The sequence below is a fragment of the Nicotiana tomentosiformis genome, chromosome 2 (assembly GCF_000390325.3).
Source record: "Nicotiana tomentosiformis chromosome 2, ASM39032v3, whole genome shotgun sequence".
Lineage (NCBI taxonomy): Eukaryota > Viridiplantae > Streptophyta > Magnoliopsida > Solanales > Solanaceae > Nicotiana > Nicotiana tomentosiformis.
The window spans coordinates 87,120,620-87,138,890 of record NC_090813.1 but is presented as its reverse complement, the minus strand read 5'-3'; the positions used below and the strand labels follow the sequence as shown (position 1 = coordinate 87,138,890).

The window sequence follows — 18,271 nt, the reverse complement described above, 5'->3', positions numbered from 1 at the left end:
GTATTACATGTATTGGTCAACGTGCATCAGGAATTCAGTAGTTGCATATATTCTTAAATCGGTTAACATACCTACTGTTACGCGGCGCCTTCCTGAAGTTCCTTGGAAGGGCGAGGTAAGGCTAAACAACCGATGTCAGTGCGGTTGCTATGCGCCAACTGAGGTCCTCGCTGTACGCTAGATTAGATTGTCAGTGTCGTACGGAAAAACCAATGTCGTGAGCAATTGAGCAGCGAAAAATGAGCAATTGATGATGAAAACTGATGATTGTATTGATGATGATGAAAGCTATTACAAGATGCAATGCGGTGTCGGGGGGAGAGATACCAGTACAGAGAATTGTTTGAATGCTTTGGTCCCCTTTAATAATGCTTAAAAAAAATAAACCAAAGTTACATGAGTTGAGCTAAGAAAGTTGTAGAAGCACACTGAAAATGAATGAAGTAAAACTACTCTATAATTACAATGAAAAGGACTTAGTCTTCTATGGAAGCAAGCCCGATGGCAGCAACTTTGTCTTGAGCAGCAGGGTCTGCGCGCGCATTGCTGTGGGCGCGCGCGACACTATTTGGATCTGCCAGCGGCTGGGCGCTGGTGCTTGGCATTGGATCTGCACGCGGGGCACTGTCTGTGCTTGCGGCGCTTTTGGCAACATGATGGTTTGTGCGCGCGGCATTGTCGGTGCGCGCGGCACTGATGGCATTCGCCAGCCGCTGGGTTCTGGCACTAATTATCGGTGGGGCGACAGAGGCGCATGCGCGCTTGTCACTTGGCGCAGCCAAGACCACGGGGTCGACCATAGCGCTAGGCGTTGGCTTGCCGGGACGCCACGGGGCGCTTCCAAGGGGTCATGGGTCGATGATGGAAAGCAGTCCATGACATTATGTGATTCGGATGCTTCACTAGATGCAGAATCCTTTCCCCATAAATCCACTGCATAAAAATGATGCAGGTTGGCCATTTCAGAAAGAAAAAAAAGAAGAGAGAGATGCAGATTGGCAAATCGGCGTACATATTTGACAGTAGGCTTCCCCCGCTCATTTGGAAAGAAGTGAGAACAAAGAACTATAAGGTACCACCTACTTGCGTACTACAATGCAACAACAAAGAGATTGCAAATGAAACAGAGAAAAAAACTATCCACTTATTTAGTATTTGAATTTCAATGGTATAGATACAGGAAAGCGCACTCTAGTGTTACAGCTGCAATGGTTAACTAAGGGACTCAAGCATATGGATACTAAAAATCGTTAAACCAATATGAATGCACCCCGACTTGGACCATCATTATATAAACAATCAAATTCCAACCCTAAATTGATTTCTTGCTGACTACATTTTGAGAAGGATACAAAACACTGCACATTACCGTGAAAGCTTTAAACTACTCCACAAGTAGCAAAAGAAACAAAATACTAGTCAAGATGCCAAGAAAGCTATAATCAAAAGTGCGACCAAACTACAGAGTCATTTAGATTTCCACTATGTCGTGATGAAAGTCCAAAGCTTCTTCCCTATAGAGACTTCACCGGGATGTTCAATCTCTTCCTCCTCATCACCCTCATCGCCATCACTGTCATCACACCCATCCCCATCTCCATTCACATCATAAGCTGAAGGCTGTTTTGGTGTTTCATTTACCTCTTCACTCAAACCTGTATCATCTACCAGTTCAGTTGCTATGTTAGCACTGCCTTCCTGGTTGTCTACTGTATCATTCAACTGGAGAAAAATATAATGAATGTTAATAGCAGCTGCTGGTTACAAAAAACATATATCACAAATATATCACGGATGAAACTACCAGTCTACTAACAGCTACACCTATGCATTTGGGGACAATAGTGATTTCAAACATAAAATCGTAGTAAATCCAGTGGAAGTAGGTGTGCCAAGGGATAAAAGAGAATATGATGTGCGCATACCACCTAAAGCAACTTGAGTAATTATAAAGAACTTCTGAAACATATTCCAAGAAGTTTGAGAATGTGTGTGCAATTGTGAGAAATTGTGCATCACAGATGAGAGAGAGCACGGAGAGTACTAACAGGGCTCTCGGCTACCGTGGGATGACCAGCAGCAAAATTTCTATATTTTCCATCATCTGCACCGTTGTCAACCAGAGGAGTCACCAGGGAAGCGTTAGAGTTCCAATTCTCTTCCTGAGATTTTGAAATTGGGTCTGACAAAGATCCATTGGCTGTTGCTGGTGCAGCACTGTGAATAAAAGAAAGCGCAAGTCAACCACTACAAATTGTCTAAACAACATTGTCTCTTGAGCATGTGAAAGCAGTGGCTCCTAGTCCTAGGATAACATATATATTTTTAGGGGGGATGGAGGGAAAAACAATTTTCATGTAATTCTTAAGACAAGTTCCACAATGTTTTAAGGTCCTATTTACATTCCAGCTCATTTTAGCTATGCAGTAGAACTTGTCTATCCAGTTCAGCAATTAAAAAGGCACTCAAACAACTTACCTTTTAGGTCGGCGGAGATTGTATCTTCTTTCAGCATGAGCCTGCACACCGGGGGCAACCTGTTGTCTCCTCTTCCTGCGACTGTTGGCTACACTATCTGACTGTCCTTCACTATTATTGCCATCGATCTCACTAGCCATTTCTTGTGATGTTTGCATGTGACCACGTTTTCTGGAATTTCTTGGTGCTCCACCCAGAAGACCTGATTTTCTCTGGCTCTCCTCGTTCATATTAACTGAGGTCTCCAAACTTCCATTGGCGTGCATATTCTCACCCTCTTTAGGAACTTTTTCAAGAACTGTTCTTGTATCTGTAGCTTTTGCTGTTTTACTACTTCTACCACTCCCTTTCTTCACAGGTCTAAGCTGACCAATTTTCACGCTGGCATGATGAGAGTCTTCTACAGTGCCTTGGCCAACTTCCACCTCTCTAATGCCATCACCCTGTTGAAGCCTCTGATCATCAAGAACATTCATGGAAACAGCCAGATCCGTGTGATTTCCTTCGTTTGACAGTTTATTTGGTGATATGTCTGCACACTTCTCTGATGCAGAAGATCCATCAACCAGACAATGAGAAGAAGCATTTTCAATCTTTATGCTAGGTGAGAATTTGAGAATCTTAGATGTGCACTTCCGAAGCCAGGACATGGTTCCACCAGAAACCATTGATCCTGTATTACGAGCACCAGGGGACAGCTCATCACCAGTCCTTTCCAAAGATCCTCTTTGACCATCGTGTAGATATTCCTGCACGACACTTGGCAGAGGAGGGGCCTCAAAACTCTCCGCTTCAGCGAGAGCTTGAAGGTCAGAAAACTCAATCACACGAATTCCTTCTCCGCATGAGCTGCAGCTTTTCTGCTGCTTGACAAAAGCAATAAACTTGTCCCTTTCCTCAATAAAAGCTAATCTCTGATCCTTCAACTTCCTGCTTAAGCCAACAAGCACATCAATATCCTTTTTCATCTCTAACTGTTGTACTTCAAGAAGCCCCTTGTTAGCAGAAATTTCCTGTTTTTCTTTCTCCAGACTTACTCTTTCTAATTTCATCTCTTCCATTTCTCTATGGGCGACTTCCTTTAAATACTCAATATTGCTGAGCTCCCTCTGCCTCTCTTCCTCAAAGAGTTTCTCCCGTACATGCAGTGCAGACTCCTTTTCCTCCTGCTTCCTCAGCATATCACTTTCAAGTTCTCTTTTTTGCCATTCAAAGGCATGAAGCATTTGGCTTTTTTCACTTCGAGTTTGTTCTGCTAATATTGACTTCTCATGATCCATGGTAGCTTCAAATGTTTCTCTTGCCACTCTAAGGGCTTCCAACTCCCTCTGAACATAATTTTCTGTTTCCAGCTTCTCCTTGCTTATCATTTCCTCTTCAGTGCGTTTCAGTTTTTCGAAATTCTTTCTCTGTTCATTAAGTTCCTGCAAGTCTATCTTGATCTCAGATCTTTTCTCATCCAGTTCTTCCCATTCTTTCTCAAATCTTTCTTTTTCCTGCTTCAAATCCTCAGCTTCCTTCAATAGATTTTCTTGGAGGAGTCTACACTTGTCTATCTCCTGCTTCAGTTCTGATTGTAGGCGAGCATGTTCCATCCTCTCATCTTCAGTTACTTTAAGTTGTTCTGTTTCGTCACTGATCTTGACTTGTTGCTTTTCAATGTCAGCTCTTACATTCTCAAGCTCAGCCATCAGAGCTAGCAAATTCTCCTTCTCAGAAACTATCTGTTTCCTTTCAGTTTCCAAAATTTTCTCCTCGGTTTTCAAAGACTTCTCCCTTTCCTTCAATGATTTTAACTTCAACTCATGATCCTTCTCCTTCTCCTTGACTTTCTCCAGCTTCTTTTCAAAGGCTTGTTCTCGTTTCTTAATCTTTTCTTCCATGTGATCAACTTCAGCTTCCTTCGTTTCCAGTTCAAGCACCTTACCTTTTAGTTCCTCATCAAGTGATGCCCGCCTTTGCCTCAGTTCCAATTCAAACTCTTCTTCCTTAGAATGCAGGATACTTCGATGTTCATCCATTAGATTTTGAATTCCCTCCTGTTTACAATTAGAAGAGCAAGCCTAAGATAAATATCATAGCTTGATAGTAACTTAGATAATTTTTCTTTTTCAAGTAACTCTCTTCCTCAAAAGATTCTGAAGGAAGAAGAGGGAGGGAAAACAGAAAACTGAACCACAGAAAACGTAAATCAGAAGGAAGCTTTAAAGGGCAACTCAAAGAATTGGAATGGGTTCATAATGGAAAATTTTCAACAAAAACAAGATAATGACTGGTGAAATTTCTTGGATTAATGGGTTCGTGGTCATAAGTAATTTCCAAACTAAAATGAACTCAAGACAACAGAGGCCATCTTTCATCAATAAGGTCATTAATTTCAATCATCTGCACTAGACACCTTGTGGTCCGGCCCTTCCCCGGACCCGCGCATAGCGGGAGCTTAGTGCACCAGGCTGCCCTTTTTTTATCTGCACTAGACAAACCCAGGGGGTGGGGGGGAAAAGACCAGGTACTCACTCTCTCTTTAAAGTTCAACTTTTCCTGTAGATCGAGCAACTCCCTCTCTTTTATCTCCAGGCTCTTTCTCACATCCTCGAGTTCCTGTATCAAGCGGAAAACTTTATGGTAAATATAACCTCAGCTAGGCAATTGAAGAACTCAAAGAAAACTTACCTTCTCCTTATGAGTAAGGTTTGCTATCCGGCTGCTCATATCATCTTCTTTCTTCCTCAAAACTGAGTTAGCGGCGTCAATTTTCCTCTGGTCATCTTCAAGGTCATTTTCCTTTTGCATCAAAATTCTATCAGTGTCATTGGCTCGCTGCTCTCTTTGGTTAAGCAATCTTCGGCCATCAGCCAACCTCTCCTCTCCAGCCTGTAGTTTTCTTTCCCATTCCTGCAAGTCTTCTCTTTGTCTGGATAGATAAGTCCCAAAAGCTTCACGCCTGAGACAACAAGAAACAACGTCACTATCAAGCAAAAATTAAATGCGGTCATCATACTCTTACCAATTCAGCCTGTGAATTTAAATGGGAACAAATTAGAGGAGAAATATGGGATAAGAAAGAATCACTGGGAGCCAATAGCATACTCTGCATTGAAAGATGACCGTTCTCTTCGAAGCACATTTTCTTGAGCCTCAACTTCATTAAGTTTCCTCTCTACTACAGAACTCTTTTGGTTCACCTCAGCAAGCTTAGCATCCGCTGCACGCAACTTTGCTTCTACCTCCAATGATTTCACTTCAACACTAGCAGCCAATGCATTTGCCTCTGCCAATTTTGAATCAGCTGTATATTTAGTCTCTGCATACTCCGAGCGCATCTCACGCAATTCCTTCTCGAGCTGCATCCACCAACAATTACGACGTTAGTCACCAAAGAGCATTACTAAAAGGAAGTCCAGAGTTTTTCACATTCAAATAGGAGAATTGAGCAAGTTCAACATAAAAAGTGCATGAGTTATCAGAAAATCAGCCACTACCACTACAAGCAATTGACACGCATTCAATCTGGAGTGTTAAATATTTTGTTACTTACAGGGATTATCCCAACTCGTAAAAAAAAGTCTCAGCAAGGATTAAAATGCACATGATCATTCTAGAAGTCGAAATAGAAGTTGATATAACAGGTAAGAAATTGCGAGATAACATCCCATATAAACACTTGTTAGCTCTAAGCAAAATGCAGATATGTCAGCTCATAATTACAATCATTACTATTATTATTTCTGACAAGGATCCCAAAATGTAAATTATAATGCATGCTATAGATCATTGTTTTTTAATATCTATGCCACTAAATCACTATTACTTTGTCCATAGCGAAAATACTAGCGCGTACTAAATAGCACATGAGATGCAATGCATGACGGGCAATATACCTCCCCTCCCAAATTTTTTGTTTTGAGAAGGTAACATGTTGTATGTATTAAACACAAAACAGTACATGGGTTGTACTGAAACCATATATACTGAAACCAAAACATGCACCTAATGTGTCTAAGATAGAAATAGTATCCTCTGGGCAGATCTTGTTGCACCAAAAACAAAAAAGCTTAATACAGTTAAGTTTGATCTCTTGCAATGTGTTGTTGTTGTTCTCGAAACATCTAGAGTTTCTTTCTTTCCAAATTGTCCACCAAATACTAGCAGGGACCATTCTCCATCTGTTTTTGTTGTCTGCCCCAGCTCCAGCTGCTTCCCAACTATAGAGAGCTTCAGTAATCTTTCTAGGCATTGTCCAAGCTATGCCTCTGAGATTAATGAAGATCTTCCATAACTGATCAGTTATCCTACAGTGCAAAAATAGGTGATCTAACTGTTTCCACTTCATTTTCACAAAGAAAACATCTTGAGCATAGAGTCCACTTCCTTTGGTTTAAGTTTTCATGTGTGAGCACAACTTCCTTTGCTAGTAGTCATGAGAAACATGCAACCTTATATGGTATCTTGGTCTTCCAAATATGTTTCCAGAGCCAGTTGGTGACTTGAGGTATTGGTTGGTTTATCGTTTTGTAGGCTGCATTGACACTGAATTTTCCATTGCTATGTCCCTGCCATCTCAATGTGTATTTTCATTCTGAATTCCTGTGAAGTTGTCCAGTTGTTTGTAGAACTCAATCATTCTATTTATCTCCCAATCATTCAAGTCTCTTCTGAGTATTAGTTCCCAACCTTGAGGTGACCACATTTCAGCTATAGATCTCTGTTGGTGATGAGCTAGAACATATATGTCAGAGCATAGATCCTTCAGAGCTCCATTTCCCAGCCAATTGTCATTCCAGAATGATGTCCTGCTACCATTTAGCACTTTAATAGAGACTTGATTTTTTAGAGCTGGCCATAATACCCTTATGGATCTCCAAAGACTAACTACATAGGCTGTGCTAACTGGTTTAGTCATCCAGTTGTCTTCTACTTCATATTTGGCTTTGATTACCTTGCTCCATAAACTTTGAGGGACTTGAGAGCACCTCCATAGCCAATTTAGTTTAAGGGTTTTGCTGTGATTCTTCAAGTTTCTAATTCCCAATACACCTTGCGCTTTGCTGAGAGTTACCTTTTTCCACTTGACCAGGTGATAGGACTTTTTTTCCTTTTTGCCTTGCCACAAAAAATTCCTTCTTATGATATCCAGCCTTTGAATGACTCCCACAGGAATGGGGAAAAGGGACATCATATAGGTTGACAGTGAGTCTAATACCGAGTTAATTGAGCCTTCCTCCCATTGACAAATATTGACATTTCCATCTTGACAGCTTTTTCTCACATTTCTCCAGTACATTGTTCCATATTGCAGTAGATTTTGACTTTGCCACCAGTGGCATACCCAGATAAGTGGTAGGGAGAGTCCCCACTTCTCCGCCCAGGATCAGTGCAAATCCTCCACGTTTGTTTCTTCATTGATCGGGAAGAGACGACTCTTTCTCCAATTAATGTGTAGCCCAGAAATTCCTTAAAAAAACCACTATAAACCTCAAAACTTAGTTGTTCCGCTTCTGCATCACAGAAGATCAAGGTGTCATCAGCATATTAAAGATGTGTAATCTCCTGGTTGTTATGTCCACTCATGGCTACCTCAAAGCCTTTAATCCACCCATTGTGTTTGGCTTTTTTGATCATGTTGTTCAAACCTTCCATGGTTATTATGAAAAGAAAAGGTGACAAGGGATTACCCTGCCTGAGACCTCTCTGAGTAGGAAAGAATCCTTCTGGAGAACCATTAATAATGACTGAGAATTTGACAGTAGATATACAGATTTTCATCCATTTAATCCATTGCACTCCAAATCCCATTTGTTGTAGCATGTTTAGTAAGAAATTCCAATTCACATGGTCAAATGCTTTCTCAATATCTAGCTTGCAGAGGATACCAGGCTTCTTCTGTTTTTGTCTTGAGTCTATTTCTTCATTGGCTATTAGTATGGCATCCAATATTTGCCTTCCTTTTATGAATGTCATTTGTTGAGAATCTATCAATTTTTCCATCATCTTTTATGAATTTCCCCTCCCAAATTTAATTTTTACAATTTGGAAGTTGAGAGTCAATCTGGTACTAAGTTCTTAGGTTTTCAGGCAAACCTGATGAAATACCCCAGAGCAACAAACACAGTAAGAACCAAGTTTACGTGGCTGACTTCTTCAAAAAACAATGAATGTAAAAACCTATGGATGCTTAATAAAGAAGTGGAACTTTTTTGAGTAATAATAAAGAAGTAGAACTTGTACCTCTAGCACACATTGCTTCTCGACACCCAGTGCCTTCCTTAAATTCTCTTCCCGTTTCTCCACTTCAGATATAGCAATTGAATGAGCTGCTTGTTCTCTTCTATAAGCACCATTTGCTTCTTCTAAGGCTTGCTTAATTTCTTCAAATTTAGAAGACCAATCCTTCTTTTCGATCAGTAGAAGGCCCATACTGTATTGGTAGGAAAAAAGCTGCAGAAGAAATACAGCAGTATTGCAGTGAACAACTTTGTAGACGTAATTGAACATTCTCAGTAGGTATACTGTGCAGCTGATATATTAAGAAAATCTAACGTAAACATCCAAAAAAGAAGATACAATAAGTCTTCCTTCTACCCTACAAGTGGCTTTGGCATACTGTTGTGAGCATTTGCACTTTTTATGTTTTGTCTATGGCCCCAACCACAGCTTCTAATTTATTCTCATTTTGGCAGGTTATGCAGGCTGAGGGGAGCAGGCAAGTTAGGGTAACAATCAATAGAAAAAATGCTTCCGGGTTCAGAAAATTGATCTATATTTTTTTAAACTAAACCTACGCAAAAAGTTTCTGCACTCAGAATTTGGATTAAAGCAAACACAGTTTACATTGTCACAGCTTCTATATTGTTGTATAATTTCTATCAAACTGACTCTTTGGAATTTGTTTTGCTATCCTCTTCCCACTAAAAGTAAAATTGACCGCTTAAACAACATTCTCAAGTCTCAACCAGATGATGGCCACAAAGCATTAGATGGAATAATTGTTAGGTTGGTTTTGATCTGCATACATACATGGCAATTAATATTGTACCATTTTGTAACGTGTACATACAAGTGAAACAATCTCTCTGTTATCAAAGTGAAGCAGTCTCTCTATCCAAGGGAAACAATTACATAGCACCAGGCATTGAAACCCAAGAAGATATACCCTCTTCATCCAGCTCTAAAGCTGCAAACTTGCTAGTTTTATAATAATGTTGCCCATAAACCACTCATATTCAGCGAGAGACATCACTATGCAATTATGATGGATGATTATAGTCTTCCCATATGATGATCTGATGCTCTGCAATGAACCTTTCAGCTCTACTAATACTAATGTACTGAATCCCAGTAGCAGGACGAAAGTCGCAGAATTTCCAAATATCCTTTTTACAGCCAAATTCACAGTTCATTAAAAAGGCTATGGAATACACGAGGGGTTAAGTTGGCTAACCTCATTTTCAAGCTTGGAGACCTCTCCAATTAGTGCTTCCTGATCCATGTTTCCATAATCTTGGCTCGTCAAACTTTTCTGAGCAGTACCCATAAAGGCAACGCCTTTGCCCTTGTCAGCCGGTTCGCTCCTCGGTGACAGCGACCAGCCGGTCCAAAATTTCCTCGGCGGTGTAGACATCTAGAAGATTCTACAAAAAAGACCACCCCAGAACTCAATAATTTACAGATCGCAGATTTATAACTTACGTTGCAACAAGGATGATTAAAAAAAGCGTAGTGGCTTTAACAATTGATTATAACCGTCAATTTGATACCGGAATTTGTAACCCTCGCCGGAGAATTCCCAATTTACAACGGGCTCCTCCGGCCCCCTCGCTTTTTCACAATTTACCTCCTAATTTTTGTTTTTTCAATATATATATGTACTGTACCAGGCCCGACAGTGATTTGGCTACGTTCGTTTACAATTTTAACCTTGGTGCTCCGGTATTTATTGTGGTCAATGGGGGCTTTTCTGGAATTTCATGGCCTTATTGGCTCGAAAATGTGTTTTACGTTTTGTGTAGTGACGGTATTACCCTCAAATGGTAGTTAGGAGCACTGTGAGGAGTTGGCTTAGAGGGGGTGAAGGAGTAAATAGAGAGAGATCCAGGGGTTTTTTGACAATTGAAGAAGAATTTGGCGTCTAAGGGCGAATATGCTGCTTTGGAATGCCACGGTGTCTAGGCATTATCCATTTATGGTCAAATTTTGGAAATTGTTGACGACTCAAAATCCAAATAGTTTGACTCTTTCTCTTCGCTCATAGGCCTTAGCTGCATTAAAAAATAATTCTTGCGTAAGATTCTCGTAACTAATAGTAGTATTAGTATATATTTAATTACATTATTAATAATTAGTGCCAACACAACTCTAAACTTATGTATCATTTTACGAATGTAGATGTGGATTAAAAGTTGGTGTATCGCCAATGATAAGAGTATTCAATGACGAAAATATTTTTAAATTAGTCAATTTATGTGTAATAATTAATATATTATTATATTCGTGAACAAAATGACCCAATAATTAACAAAAAGTAAGAGGGGGGGGGGGGGGGTGAATCATTCAACAATGGTGCTCAGGGATGCACTGTTTTTTCATTATTTATAAAAACAATCCCTACAGTTATAAGTAATGAAATGAATTTTAATTGTTGTTATAACCTCGAATATTGGAAGTCAAAGAAAAAACTGATATTTTTGCAGCTAACTGCTAGTATATTCAATTTTATCTGCTCAGAATATAAAAGCATATTCCTGACAACAATTTATAAAATTAATTATCTTGCTTAGTAATTACGGCAGATTCTTTAATGCGTCTCCTTGGGATGATTAATTTCCTGATTATGCTAACTTGCTTAGCCTTGAGCCAAGCGAATAAGATATTACAGGCTCTCGCGGAATACTTTGGATTCTTAACGTCGTAGGAATCAAGGGAAAAATCTTTAAAAAATGAACAATCTCATTTTGTACATGAAATCTTATTGGGGAATGAGGAAAGAAAAGAAAAATAAATAATAGGCAGTGTGACAATTAGAGAAAGAAAGAAGCGTTAGTTTTTGTGTCTATATTGATTATTGACACACTTGTTTTACTCGCTTTATACAATTGTAGCTGAAAATCATTTGGTGTTGTGTGGCTATAATGTTACTGTCACATTGCACGTTTAAAATTTTAGGGACTTACATAACCACCTTGATCATTAAAAAAAGATCATCTGCATTGTAGAAGAGTGACTAAAATTGCACCGGCTTACCATATAAAGTTATGAACTGCTCGTTCGAGAAATATCTTTTGTCTTTTCATGTTTATTGAATGATGTCACTTATTCTGCGCCCCGATCCCCAGTTTACTTTTTGAACTTTTTTGATCACACTAATTTCGAGTCCGGAATAAAAATATGGTTTTTTTTACTCACAGAATCAAAATGTGTGAAAAAAAAATATAGTGACCAGAATATATATATATAACGCCCTTTTAAAGGGCGCTATATATATATATATATAAAACGCTTTTCATTACCGCGCTATACATATTATGTGGGCCCACCAATAATTTTTATGGGCTTAACTAACATAACAATAATTCAACTGGGTATAGCGCCCTTATTTAAAGCGCTATACCTAAAAAAATGTACCCCGGGACGATGAAACTCTGAGAGATTTTTTGAGGACTCCGGATGAATACCGGTAATTTCTTGTGATAAAAATATTGAAAAATGTACGTCAAGGTTGAAGACGTTCGCAATAATGAGGTTGCGCAAAGCAAGGATATCCTTCAGTCATCGGGTGGTTATTTTAGAGTAGTTTTAGCCGAACAGGTTCCGACTGAAAGAGTTTGGCCTGATCTAAACTTATCTCCACGGGCGAATGAGGAGCGAGGAAATAATTTCCCTCATAGTTTACATAATCCACAAGACGAGTGGTAAATTTCAATTTTTCTTTGTGTTACGATGTTTATTGTTGCTGTATTGAATTTGTATTAACACTCATATATTCCACAGGGGGTACCGGCCAGATATGAATTTTACAAGTTATGAACCAACGCCCAGTTAAAATATGCCTAGTTCTGGTATGTTGGATTATGGTGTTCCATCAGGGAGTCATCACCAACAAGATAATGTCCATCATGGGATGTCAACACATTACGATTTGTAAGTGAAGTGATATAGCTATATGTAAAGTATTTATCAATTTGAGTAACTCATTATTCTGTTGGTTGTGCAGTGAAAACGAGCATCCTGAAGGTCCTGTCTGTCCTTACTCAATTGCCCGAAGACGACATATTTAATCATGATCTGGCAGATGTACAAAGTCAGAAAGAGAATAGTGATTATGACAACAATGCCGATGAGTCTGGAGATGACACACCCTTCCCTGATGAGGGTGATGATGAGGAAGAAGAGAATGCTGGACCTGATTTGACGAGGGAGCATGGTCCACCCCCACCCCGTTAGACTAATAGTGTATGAGTCCCACGTGCCGTTTCATTCAAGGGAGATTCCCTACCTTGATCATTTGCCAAGTATGCCGGATGTGGATTCCCTCACAAGGGATATTGACTAAATTCGGACAGCAATGTGGGATGAATCTAGAGCAACGGTGCTGTCAAAGGGCATGCTTTTTCCCGATAAAGCGTGCCTAACCAAGGCGGTGCTAATATACAACGTAAAAGAGTGTTGTGAGATCACAGTACATGAGTCATCTCCAGATGTATACAAGGTAGTCTGTCGTAGATGGTTTACGGGTTGTAATTGGATGCTACGTGCGAGGAAGAAGAAAACAAATATGAGGGTGTGGGTAAATACATTGGCACCCACAATTATGAAATGGACACATTCAGTGAGAATCATTTTAACTTGAATGTTAACTTGATTTCTCTTGTCTTCATTCCACACATTGAAGCGTCCATAAGGTACAAGATCAAAGAGTGTATAACATCCGTCCACCGGGAATATGGGTGCACTATTACTAAAAGAAAGGCATTTCTCGGGCGCAAACGTGCGTTTGAAATTGTTTATGGTAACTGGGATAAGTCCTTTGCATCTCTAGCCAAGTACATGGCTGCAGTGCAACACTTTAACCCCGGGACTATTGTTGAATAGAAGCTTGAGCGGAGTCCGAGAATACCAGAACATATATTCAAATATGTGTTCTGGGCATTTAAACTAGCAATTGATGGTTTTCTGCATTGCCGGTCGGTAATATCCATAGACGGCACTCATGTTACACCCCATATTTTTTTGTACGTGGAAGTACGCCATAAGTAAATTGATATAAGTTCGGAAATGAGATGTTACATTCTGCATTTTCTTACGTTAAAGTTTCGTCGTAAGCTAATCGACGTAAGTTCGGGAATGAGATTATTTTGAGATTATAAGCATTATGCTATTTCAAACAAGTGATGAGTAAATTCGTGAAGGTGAGAGGGAAAGCAAATTAAAGAAAATAAATTTTCGTCAAAGTTTGACATGTTGGGATAAAATACGGTTCGAGCTAAAATACCCGATATTTATGGACTAGTGTCATACAAGGTACCACATGACCATGATAGTAAAGTGTATAAGGTATGTTAAAAGCGGGTAGTATTTTAAGTAATTTGAGATAATTCTTAATTATGTGAGTAATTAGTTAATTATTGGATTAGTGAGGGAATACAAAGTTGATTAAGGAATCTTGGATAAGCCTAAGGTGCCCAAACGTGGCAGCAAATGAAAGTGACTCACAAATAAAAAATGTGACTCTTTTGATAAGTGAAATGGTGTCACATTTAAAGGCTTGGTCATCAAAAGTGTGGGGCCACGCCCACTAATACAAAATTCACAAAAATAAAGATACTTCATCTTCAAAGTTACGGATGAACTTCAGCAAGAAAGGTTATACAATATTATGATCAAAATTAGACAACGTTCAGCAAAGATTCAACCAAATTTCATATCATCTTAGCAACGTGAGTTGCTTCAATATTTCCTTCAAAACGTGAAATTGGCACCTTAAGAACATATATCAATTTAAAGAGAGATTTGGCATGTTAAGAGAGATACATATATCAGTTTCAAACCAGATTTCATGGCGTCTTAAGAACGTAAGATTTAGCAAATTCTAAGGAAGTACGGTGCAATCCTTCTCAAGAATATCATACAGATTTTTCCCTACCTCGATCCGCCGTTATATGTTTCGTCGCAAAAGACGTGTGTTAGAGGAATTATCAAGATAATCAGTCCAGGTATGTTAAGGCTATACTTTCTTTCTTTTTTGCATGATCCAAATGATACAAACGAAACGAGCAAAATACGCAACTTTCATAAATAACTCTATTCATAGAAATATTAGGGGTGTCTATATTCTTGATTACCCGTGTGAATTATTATTATATCCTCTGTTCATGGGTCTCAGAAAAATATGTATTTGATAAAGTTTGTCCGAAAGGCATATTGATTTTATGATATTCGAGAAATCTTATTAACGTATTTCTTATGCATTTCATGCATTTATACATGTACATTGACCCATGACCAGAAGGCGTTATATATGCGTATATTATAAGTATATGGGATATGAGAAAATATTACCGCATTATATACACCATCTGATCAGCTGGTATACGTTGATGATCTGCCCACAGTGGCCGAAATGATATGATGGGATGCCCTCAGAGGCTTGATGATGTTATGAACGTATATACCTATGCATGATATGACATTTATACGCATATGCATGACATTATAAAAATGAAATGATTCACAGAGCTATGCAGACGTATATGTCGAGTCTTTTACTCCATGTTTCTATCATGTCTATTATTTACTCATTTTCATTCCTTAGATACTCGCACATTATTTGTGCAGACGTCCCTTTTGTCTGGGGACGCTGCGTTTCATGCCCGCAGGTCTCGATAGACAGGTCGAGAGTCCTCCAAGTAGGCGATCAGCTCAGCGGAATATGTTGGTGTACTCCATTTGCTCCGAAGTTGCTTGTTTGGTCAGTATGATTTAGATGTGTATTGTTTGGTATGGCGGGGCTCTGGCTGGACCTTTATGACAATTATGTATTCTTAGAGGCTTGTAGACAGATGTCATATACGTAAAAGATTGTATGTCCTTGTCGGCCTATGTTCAGTGAACGAGTAGTTATTTTGGTCTTATAGGCACATATGTCTTATGTATACGTTGGTATTACATGTTGTATTCTACCTATCTCACGGCAGCCTCTCCGACTTAGTTATCTATGATAGTATGATACGAAAAGATATGTTATGTTGGTACTCGGTTGAGTAAGGTACCGAGTGCCCGTCGCGGCCTATCGGTTTGGGTCGTGACATGTCTATGGAAAGTATGATATTAATTATTGATCGTCGTTGTAGTAGATGCTAATGGAAGTATATTTCCCTTAGCTTTTGCTATTTGTGCCAATGAAAGCCAAGAGACGTGGACACTATTTTTGAACCACTTGAAAGTGCACGTTTTCAAATAGCGTTTAGGTATTTGTCTAATATCTTATCGGCATGGTGGTATTTTAAGTTCTGTACAAAATTTGCGTGCATGGCAGGAACCGTATGCCTACCACCATTACTGTGTGAGGCACTTGAAGGCCAATTTCCAGAAGGCATATCCCAACAAGGATTTGCATGATTTAATGTGGATGGCTGCAACATATCACCAAGAGTGTAAATTCAGGAGGTGCATGGAATCTATCAGGCAGGAAGACGATTGGTTGATGCGACATGAGCTTGACAAGTGGACTTTGCATGCGGATGGTGGCAGAAGATGGGGAATTTTGACTACAAATATGTCAGAGTCTTTCAACGGGTTATTAAAGTCTGCACGTGGATTGCCTGTTACTGCCATGGTGCGAATGTCATTCAAGCAGATGGCAGAGAGGTTTGTTGAAAGGGCTAGATGTGCATCGTCATTGATGAAAATGGGTGTTGAATTTATGCCAATACCAATGTAAAGATTTGAGAAATACAGGCGGCGAGCACATTTTCATTCATATTTACAACATTGCAACGAGCGAAATATTTTTGAAGTTCGCACCACTATCCATCAAAACCGGGGGAATAATACACACACTGTTAATGAAGCCAGAAGGTTATGCTCTTGTGGAAAATGGTATATCTACCACATGTCGTGCTCACATGCCATCAAGTGCTTTCAACATACAGGTTTAGGGGCAACCAACTATGTTGATAAAGAATATAGTATTGTTGCATACTTAAATACCTATAGTGGGCAGTTGCAGCCAGTGGGTGCTGAGCATTATTAGCCACCGGAACCATTTAAAATGGTGTGTAACAAGGACTATGTACGTGTCACACCCCGACCTGGGAGCGAGACTGGAACCCGGTGCCTCAACTAACCTGGTGTACCAAATTGCGACTAAGGGACTCTGAACATATAATGTCATAATTTGGCCATGGGGCCACCTTACAAGACAATTTGCGAAGCAAAATATAAAACTGAATAGAAACTAGCGCTGAATAAACATCAATATAAAGTTGGGCCGACAAGGCCGTCATAACTACTACAACTGACAAACCACCAAAATATACATACCAGGCCTACAAGCCCAACATAGTGCACTAACTAACAGGATATGTCTACAAGCCTCTACTGATGGATATATTGTGATTGGAACAGGGCCCCGACCTACCCATAACATATATATACACACACACACACACACACACACACACACACACACACACAGAGAGAAGATGTACACGAAAACCTAGACCCGATAACTCCGAAGGACGTAGAGCTTACCGATCAGGCTGAACTCTGGAAACACCTACTGAGGAGGTCTACTCGTCTGTCTATCTGAACCTGCACGCATGAAATGCAGCGTCCCCAGAAAAGGGTAGTCAGTACAAAATAATGTACCGAGTATATAAGGCAATAACATAACTGAAAGTTGAAACTGAACTGATAATATAATAACTGAAAGTAATTGGGAGTCAAAGATGATCTAGAGATATACTTACCTGTTGATACTGACTCAACTCCTTCAATATAGTAAGTAAAATAATTGTCCGGCCTTATAAGGCTCGGTATATATAACTGCTCTGCCGTAGTAGGCTCGCTCATAGGCGCTCGACCATACTAAGCTATGTATCTCGATCATGCTGGGCTCACTCATAGGCGCTCGGCCACAGTAGGCTTGATATATAAATTTTCATCTGATCAGAGGTTGCCCAATAGGGGCCTGCCCATCGATTATAGCTCGATGGTAATGAAAATACTGTAATACTATATACATAGGCTTGTTACTCTCTTGACTGGAAGAAGATAATACTAAATTGAATATAAAGTCTCGATAAGGAATAATATTGTAACTTATGAGACTAGAATAATGTGAATAAATTCATGAATACGAACTTCTCTTTATGTCTCATTACTAACACATGTAGCTACGAGATCATGCCAAAATAAAGGAAGGCTTAGCCTTAACATACCTTATCACACTCTTTCCAATCATCAAGTTGAACTCGCCTCTTCTCACCTTAATCTACAACAATGATAATAATACTATCATTAAGTAACGAAACGTATAACTATCGCACAACGAACGACATGCTTATTTTGTATTAAAACGGACAACATCTGCCCTATAATCCTTACTTCCTCCAAATTCAAGATAACACCAACAATACCAAAAACAACAATAACAACATATATACATTATTTTCCAACCTTATGTACACCACACAATACTACAAAATAGACCAACACACCCAATCTCTTCATACACAAAACGACCACTGCAGTAGTGTCAACAACCCCGAAAATGTTACGACAAACGACCAGCCCA

The 18,271-nt window shown here is 39.4% G+C and overlaps 1 protein-coding gene across 3 annotated transcripts; it reads right to left on the bottom strand.

Moving 5' to 3' along the window:
- Nucleotides 1-1,119: 1,119 nt before the first annotated feature.
- On the bottom strand, nucleotides 1,120-10,379 carry LOC104093930 (nuclear matrix constituent protein 1-like). 3 transcript variants are annotated; one of them, XM_009599772.4, is made up of 9 exons: nucleotides 10,236-10,356; nucleotides 9,920-10,109; nucleotides 8,707-8,916; nucleotides 5,569-5,822; nucleotides 5,152-5,422; nucleotides 4,996-5,079; nucleotides 2,479-4,517; nucleotides 2,049-2,217; nucleotides 1,120-1,722 (listed from the first exon to the last, which is right to left on the bottom strand). In XM_009599772.4, the coding sequence occupies exons 2-9, from the start codon at nucleotides 10,097-10,099 to the stop codon at nucleotides 1,483-1,485; spliced, it is 3,447 nt and encodes a 1,148-aa protein (XP_009598067.1). In that variant the 5' UTR covers nucleotides 10,100-10,109; nucleotides 10,236-10,356; the 3' UTR covers nucleotides 1,120-1,482. The 3 variants fall into 3 exon arrangements, 2 of the variants coding, with proteins under 2 accessions (XP_009598067.1, XP_033511442.1); XM_033655551.2 differs by lacking the exons at nucleotides 9,920-10,109; nucleotides 10,236-10,356 and adding an exon at nucleotides 6,469-8,559 and having other exon boundaries at nucleotides 8,707-8,830; XR_001968827.3 differs by having other exon boundaries at nucleotides 1,595-1,722; nucleotides 1,926-2,217; nucleotides 9,920-10,379.
- Nucleotides 10,380-18,271: the final 7,892 nt, after the last annotated feature.

What these genes read in the sequence shown, in the direction of transcription:
- LOC104093930 (XM_009599772.4), bottom strand. Translation starts at nt 10,099, where the DNA reads ATGTCTACACCGCCGAGGAAATTTTGGACCGGCTGGTCGCTGTCACCG. An exon ending in TCTCCAAGCTTGAAAATGAG is followed by an intron (nt 8,917 to 9,919) that starts GTTAGCCAACTT and finishes TTTCTTCTGCAG; the next exon opens with CTTTTTTCCTACCAATACAG. An exon ending in ACCTTACTCATAAGGAGAAG is followed by an intron (nt 5,080 to 5,151) that starts GTAAGTTTTCTT and finishes CGCTTGATACAG; the next exon opens with GAACTCGAGGATGTGAGAAA.